The sequence below is a fragment of the Hyperolius riggenbachi genome, chromosome 6, assembly GCF_040937935.1.
Source record: "Hyperolius riggenbachi isolate aHypRig1 chromosome 6, aHypRig1.pri, whole genome shotgun sequence".
Lineage (NCBI taxonomy): Eukaryota > Metazoa > Chordata > Amphibia > Anura > Hyperoliidae > Hyperolius > Hyperolius riggenbachi.
The window spans coordinates 145,860,153-145,868,123 of record NC_090651.1 but is presented as its reverse complement, the minus strand read 5'-3'; the positions used below and the strand labels follow the sequence as shown (position 1 = coordinate 145,868,123).

At 47.3% G+C, this 7,971-nt stretch overlaps 1 protein-coding gene across 1 annotated transcript; it reads right to left on the bottom strand.

The window, feature by feature from the left end:
• Window positions 1-3,877: 3,877 nt before the first annotated feature.
• PRMT6 (protein arginine methyltransferase 6) lies at window positions 3,878-5,446 on the bottom strand. Its single transcript, XM_068242652.1, has one exon. It carries the CDS (start codon window positions 5,000-5,002, stop codon window positions 3,980-3,982), a length of 1,023 nt encoding a protein of 340 aa, XP_068098753.1. The 5' UTR covers window positions 5,003-5,446; the 3' UTR covers window positions 3,878-3,979.
• Window positions 5,447-7,971: the final 2,525 nt, after the last annotated feature.

Here is a 7,971-nt window from a genome sequence, read left to right as displayed (position 1 = left end):
GGGAAGGCTAGTGTGAGGCAGAGGCCAGGGGGAAGGCTAGTGTGAGGCAGAGGCCAGGGGGAAGGCTAGTGTGAGGCAGAGGCCAGAGGGAAGGCTAGTATGAGGCAGAGGCCAGGGGGAAGGCTAGTGTGAGGCAGAGGCCAGGAGGGAAGGCTAGTGTGAGGCAGAGGCCAGGGGGGGGGGGGAGGCTAGTGTGAGGCAAAGGCCGGGGGGGGGGGGAAGGCTAGTGTGAGGCAGAGGCCGGGGGGGGAAGGCCAGTGTGAGGCAGAGGCCGGGGGGGGGGGGAAGGCTAGTGTGAGGCAGAGGCCGGGGGGAGGGGGGGAGGCTAGTGTGAGGCAGAGGCCGGGGGGAGGGGGGGAGGCTAGTGTGAGGCAGAGGCCGGAGGGGGGGGGAAGGCTAGTGTGAGGCAGAGGCCGGGGGGGGGGGAGAAGGCTAGTGTGAGGCAGAGGCCGGGGGGGGGGGGAAGGCTAGTGTGAGGCAGAGGCAGGGGGGGGGGGGAAGGCTAGTGTGAGGCAGAGGCGGGGGGGGGAGGCTAGTGTGAGGCAGAGGTGGGGGGGAAGGCTAGTGTGAGGCAGAGGCCGGGGGGAAGGCCAGTGTGAGGCAGAGGCCGGGGAAGGCTAGTGTGAGGCAGAGGCCGGGGGGGAAGGCTAGTGTGAGGCAGAGGCCGGGGGGGAAGGCTAGTGTGAGGCAGAGGCCGTGGGGACGGTTAATGTGAGGCAGAGGCCAGGGGGACGGTTAATGTGAGGCAGAGGCCAGGGGGACGGTTAATGTGAGGCAGAGGCCAGGGGGACGGTTAATGTGAGGCAGAGGCCAGGGGGACGGTTAATGTGAGGCAGAGGCCAGGGGGACGGTTAATGTGAGGCAGAGGCCAGGGGGAAGGTAATGTGAGGCAGAGGCCAGGGGGAAGGTTAATGTGAGGCAGAGGCCAGGGGGAAGGTTAATGTGAGGCAGAGGCCAGGGGGAAGGTTAATGTGAGGCAGAGGCCAGGTTAATGTGAGGCAGAGGCCAAGGGGAAGGTTAATGTGAGGCAGAGGCCAGGGGGAAGTTTTCCTGGACGGACTAGAAATGTACAGGGTGGGCCATTTATATGGATACACCTAATATGGCCATTTATATGGATACATCATTTTATGTGAATGGTGAAGTTTAACAAAACCACAGCTATTGGTCTGACATTAAGCCACATTGGATAGATATCCCTCCAAGACGGTTGGAACCAAAAAACATTGATGGTATGGTGTGGTATATGGGGTGTATCCATATAAATGGCCCACCCTGTACACCTTTTGTGTGTGAACACAGCCTCAGAAAAACATACAAAACTGATGAAAAACTGACAGGTCAAGACCGGACCGGAAATGAACAGATTTAAGTGTGAACCCATCCATAGAAACACATACAAAACTGATGCAAACTGTCAAAAACTGGACACCATTCATGTATGAACCAGGCCTTAAAGGACCACTATCACGAAAATCATAACATTTTAAATACATGTAAACACATACAAATAAGTAGTACATTTCTTTCAGAGTAACAAAATACTAAAAAAATTACTTTTCTCCTATGTTGCTGTCACTTACAGTAGTTAATAGAAATCTGACAGAACCAACAAGTTTTGGACTAGCACATCTCCTCATGGGCGGTTCGCAGGGTTTTTCGTTAATTTCAAAAGCACTTAGTGAATAGTAGTTGCTCTGTCCAACTGCCAAAAAAAAGTGTACAGTGAGCAGGGATGCTGGTCAGCATCCTTGTTTAACCTATTTAGCGGTATGCCCGACACTGTGTCGGGCATACCACTCTGTGGCCCCAGGAGTCCCCCATAATTAAATATTTATGCCAAATGACTTTAAACCCTGTAGCTAGCACTAGGCTAGCTAGTAAAAGTGTTGGGCACCCGCTGCTCCCCTGCAATCCCCCCGTTTATACATTACCCCTCCCTGGATCCAAAGATTGTGCAGCCTTCCTGCACAGCTCCGGTCTCTCTATGGGGAGGATCTGCTTTGCGTATGACATCGGCGACTTCATGTGCGATCCTCTCCATAGCAAAGACCGGAGCTGTCCGGGGAAGCTGCGCCGATCGCTGGATCCAGGCTGGGTAATGTATAACCTGCGGAGCGGCGGGGATCGGAGGGTGCCGGACACTTCTACTAGCTAGCCTAGTGCTAGCTAGAGGGTTTACAGTCATTTGGCACAAATATGTAATAATCGGGCACAAAGTAACAAAATCTCCTGAGTGGCGTAACGCTCAGGAGGTTAAATCCTTTTCAGGGAGTGTCTTTATAAAGAATAAAGGCCATTCTGAGAATCCCCCATGAAGAGAAGGACTAGTCCAGGCATGGGCAAACTTGGCCCTCCAGCTGTTAAGGAACTACAAGTCCCATAATGCATTGCAGGAGTCTGACAGCCACAGTCATGACTCATAAAGGCAAATGCATTGTGGGATTTGTAGTTGGTTAACAGCTGGAGGGCCAAGTTTGCCCATGCCTGGACTAGTCTCATTTACTCTGGAAGAAACATACTTATTTGTATGTGTTTACATGTATTTTAAATTTTACATTTTTTCGCAATAGTGGTCCTTTAAACTGATAGAAAACTGATGCAAAAACTGTCAGGATAAGACTGGACACATACATATTTATGTGTGAACCAAGCCTTTAAGCCTTGAATACGCATACATTTTGATTGGCAAACTTTACCACTTCCATGTAGTATGAGGATTAACAGATTGTTATTACTATGAACAGATAATGTAGGTAAGCTCTCATACTACATGGAAGTGGTAAAGTTGGCCAATAAGGATTGGATGTGTGTATGCACCTTAACACTAACCTCTTCCTCCTACTAGGGGCGGTATCCTGCTGGGTCCCCTAAAGCAAACCAGTACCAAATAATTAGCTTCCATTTCTAGTAGGGATGGTCAACGAGACACAAATAGCTCTGCCTTGCATTTTGACATTGGTCCAATCAAATTCACTTCCTGCTAAATCTGATTGTATGCAGCTTGGAAATGGGCCAATCTGCATTCATGTGCAAACCAGAATTATTACCACCTCATTGATCACCTCTAGTAGTGATGTGACATTAATCAAGGCAGTTTTTACTACTCTACAATGAGAGGAAATTCCCCTGGGCAAGGCAGGAACTTTGCATAGGGTAAAAAAGATTTGTAAAATGTAAACTCTGCTTATGGTTAATACACTTTTTGTGGCACAGGAACTTGGAGCTAGTATGGTCAAGGTGACCAAGGGAGAAAGTCCATAGGGAACATTTTTCCAATTACAGCAACATCTACAACTTAAAGCATTCTAATTGGATGAATAATCAGGGCATATTATTACGCCAACCTATCTGAAACTCAATTACATTAGCGGAATTTACCTATGGACTTTCTCGATGTGTCACCTAAACCATACTTGCTCCAGAAACTCACCTGAATAAAAGTTTGAAGCTCTACCCTAGTCCCGTGTTGGGTTGCTCTAATCGAGTAGCTACGAGTACATAGCTACTGGTAATCAAAATTTAAACTAGCCAGCTCTACCTGCGAGTGGGGGTTAACTTACCCATGCCACCGATTTTAGACGATGCCCTCCATTGGCATCCTACATCACTCCCATGCTTCCTTCTTCAACTGGGAAGGAGGAAGCATGGGAGTGACGTGGAGCGCATCGTCTAACAGTGTTAGCACGGGTAAGTTAACACCCCTCTCCTGTGGCAGCAATGGCTAATTTAAATTTTGATGCCGAGTAGCTACATACTCATAGCTACTCAGTAAGAGCAACTCTAGTCCTGTACACAGTACATGTTCAACCTATGAAATTTCATGTAAAAACCCTCACACAAAAAACTAAACCTGAAAACAAAATATGACTGCCACTTTAAACTCAAAAAAGGACATGTAATAAAATGGCAAAGCAGAATACATTTCAGAAACAATACGGATTCATACTAAACATATTCCGCTTTTTACAAATACATTTTAATTCCCCATCTGGAAGTTCCTTGTCCTTCGTGTAGCTCCACCTATGGAATAGCTGAGTGACACACATAGGTGCCTGGGGTTAGTTTCAGAGGGTGACATTTTGATGTCTCCACAAATCTCCACATCCTGCTCCACCTGGACCTCTTCCTCCAGATACATCACTGTCTGCTTCCAGTGTGTCTCCTGACCGTAGGGTGACGTAGCTAAGGTAACTACTTTCTCCCCAGGGAAAACAACAGTAAACCAGATGGCAAAACCATGCAACAAGGAGGATCCATAGCAGCAGAATCGGAAAGAACCACTAATGTTACCAATGTCTTCCAGGGTGATGGTGGCAAGGTTCAGCGAGGCAAATTTCACAGGATGGGAGAGAACATTTTCAGGATATACTAGACACACTGCCATGTCGTCACTCATGATGCATTTACGTGCAAAACCTTGAACACAGGACATGTCGACTCCATAAATGTCCTTCACTCCGCTCCAGAAGTCCAGTCGGTCCTCCACCGCAGTGTCATTAATAGGGGCGATAAAAAGGTCAGCGGTGGATGGAAATATCAGACCCCCAGGTTTCAGCCATTTGTCTCTGGCATACAGTACAGAACTGAGCATGGATTCGTACATAAGGCCATAACCCATCCACTCGCTAACGATGGCATCCACCTTCCCAGGTATGTCTGCCTCCTCCACCGGGCAAGCAACCACTTCCACTTTGTCATCCATTCCATTGTGCTTTACCACATTACTTGCCAGCTGGGACACAGCACTGGCTTCCACCGCATACACCTTACTTGCCCCAGCCTGTGCACAGAACAGGCTAAGGATACCAGTACCTGCACCTACATCCAGCACTGTTTTCCCAAAAAGTGCATCAAGGTTGCGAAAAATGGCCAGCTTGTATGCATTTGTGCGCACAGTGTCTGACAGCATTTCTTCATGAATTGTGATATCTGAGTAGCATTGGAAGTAATCTGTATCCTGCTCAGTCCTCTCAAGCCTCCTTTTCTTCAGTAACGCCATGCTGTAGCCTGCAGAGTGTGAGGAAGTTACAAAAGGCTGAGGGAGAGAGCAGCAGTAACATCACTGCCTATTGGTGCTCCCAGGCTGCACAGTAATCTCTTCCTGTCTGTTCACTGTTCAGCCCCTCCTGTTTCTCGTTTTGGTTTCGCTTTGGATGTTTTGGGGTTTTTGCTTGTTTTTGTTTTCTAAGTGTCAGTTTTTCAAAGAGCGAATGCTGTTTGTCATGTTGTAATATATATATATATATTTTTAGCTTTCTAACTCAGTCTCAGATAGGAATCATCAGTTTATATCTCGGGGCAGTTGCGTGTAATGCTTTCTTAGTCAGCCTCCTCCCCCCTCTCCACACACACACACAGTGCCCCGTACAAGGCTAGCAGCAGATAGTTTCAGCACACAAAAGAGCAGGAACAGCTGCTTTCTGCTGTGCAGGTTTTTCATCCGGGGCATACAAAATACAAATGCTGCTAGCCTGCTACACCATATAAAGCAAATGCAATTGCACAATACTGAAGGCAGAGAGAAAGCATCGGTTCGAACTGTTTCCATGCAGCTGATGTGAATTGGATTTCACAATAAAGCAAAGGTGAAGGAATGTGGAAGCTGCCATTATTTTCACTTTTTAAAACGAAGTGCAGGGATGTCCTCTTGTTTTAGAAGTCTAAATAGTTGCTTTGGGAAGAAGTAGGCAGGCAGTACAGTCAGAGCACAATTGTATACACTTGCAAACCTCCCAGAGGGGAACATTTGGGTGTTGAAAAAGCATTTGCAATCAGAGCTGGGACAAGGTCCTTCAGCACCCAAGGCTGAGACACCAAAGTGCGCCCCTCCATCCCTCCCACCCCAGCCGTCACACACTGATTGCTACTAGACTAAGGCCACATACAGACATCAGACCATAGTCTTTGGAAAATGAAAGATCACAGACCAATCTTACCACCCTTCCTGTAGTATGAGAGCCATACTCTACACAGTCTTTTCTATGGAGCTGAACTCCACATCAGATAGAAATCTTGGCAAGATGCTGCACACACAGATGCTGTACAGACACAAAAGATCAGTATCTGCACTAGATCTGTTCCTGTCAAAAATCCATTCCTGCAAATTGCAATGATAGTCTATGAGAGCTGCAGATCATCATACACACATGATTTAACTGACATTCATCTGCAGATCTGCAGATCTGAAAATCCATCCTGGTGGATCTGATCTGCAGATGAATGTCAGTTAAATCATGTGTGTATGATGATCTGCAGATCTCATAGACTATCATTGCAATTTGCAGGAATGGATTTTTGGCAGGAACAGATCTTTTGCAGATACTGATCTTTTGTGTCTGTACAGCATCTGTGTGTGCAGCATCTTGCAAAGATTTTTTCCTGATGTGGAGTTCAGCTCCATAGAAAAGACTGTGTAGAGTATGGCTCTTATACTACAGGAAGGGTGGTAAGATTGGTCTGTGATCTTTCATTTTCCAAAGACTATGGTCTGATGTCTGTATGTGGCCTAAGGGCCCAGGGCACCCAACCTCCCCAATACCTTAATCTCTAGTTATCTGACTTGCAGTCACTGCCATGTATCCCCTTTTCCTATTTCTTTCTGCTTCAAACACAATTGGGAATGACAACTGAATGAATTGTGCGTCCCCTCCTACACTGCGCCCTGAGGCTGGAGCCTCTCCAGCCTCTGCCTCGGCCCGGCCCTGTTTGCAATACAGGTTATAACACCTGAGAATGATATGGAGGCTGCCATATTTGTTTCCTTTTAAAGGCCTAGTGCACACCAAAAACCACTAGCAGATCCGCAAAACGCTAGCGGTTTTTGAAGCGTTTTTTTCTTATTATGAAGTGTTTTACGGTTTTGTGTAACGTTTTTTACTTAAAGTGAAGCGTTTTTGGTAGCGTTTTTGTGTAGCAGATTACAGATATTGTTACAGTAAAGCTGTTACTGAACAGCTACTGTAACAAAAACGCCTGAAAACCCGCTCTGATCTGGCGTTTTATCAAGCGTTTTGCGTTTTTCCTATACTTAACATTGGAGGCAGAAATGCCTCCGAAATCCAAAAAATGCTGCAGCCCGGGAGTTTGCGTTAGCTAAAACCGACCCGCTCTGGTGTGCACCAGCCCATTGAAATACATTACCCAAGCGTTTCCGTCTGCCACAAGCGTTCGTACAAACGCAACCGGACCGCTCTGGTGTGCACTAGGCCAAAGTGAACCAGAAATGAGTATAAATATGCCCAAGTTTTATACATACCTGGGGCTTCCTCTAGTCTAGACCCATCCACAGGGATTGCTCCCATGCTGCCATCCTCAGCCTTCTGCCACTTCGGTATTGGGTCCCGTCATTTCGGCCAATCGACATCAGAGTAGCTATGGCGGGGAGGGGAGGGAGGGGCTGGGCAAGAGGTATATCTGTCCCTGGCGCAGCATTTGGGGGTGCAGTTACAGGTTTTACTTTCCCTGATGCTTCCCTGTCGAAGAGTCTATGAAAGACGGTAGAAGGATCCAATCTTCTCCCCTGCTTCCTCCTGCTCTCTGCCCCGGAGTTTTGTTTTATTTTATCTTCCTGCTGTAACCAGCGCTTGCCATGTTTGCATCAGAAAAGTAGATCATGTGTTTTCTGCGTATCTCCCAACTTTCTAATGCCTGGTACACACATGGTGCAATTTCCTGCCAGGTGGATGGGTCAAGTTGATCATTTCTGGCATGTCTGATCTGCTACTGATGGAGAACAGGATCGGTTTTGTGCAGTGTTGTTCTGAAAATCGATCCTGTTTTTAATTAGGTGCAGATCGGACATGCAGGAAATCATCATTTGAAAACTCAAACATCTCTGGTAAAGCATGATGGACCCCCTTATGATTCACACCTTGTCACGAAGGGGAGCAAAAATGTACTTTGTCCCCGGGTACTGAAAACCCTAGCTACGCCTCTGGTCAGCGCATGCGCAGTGAGCTTCTCCGTCTC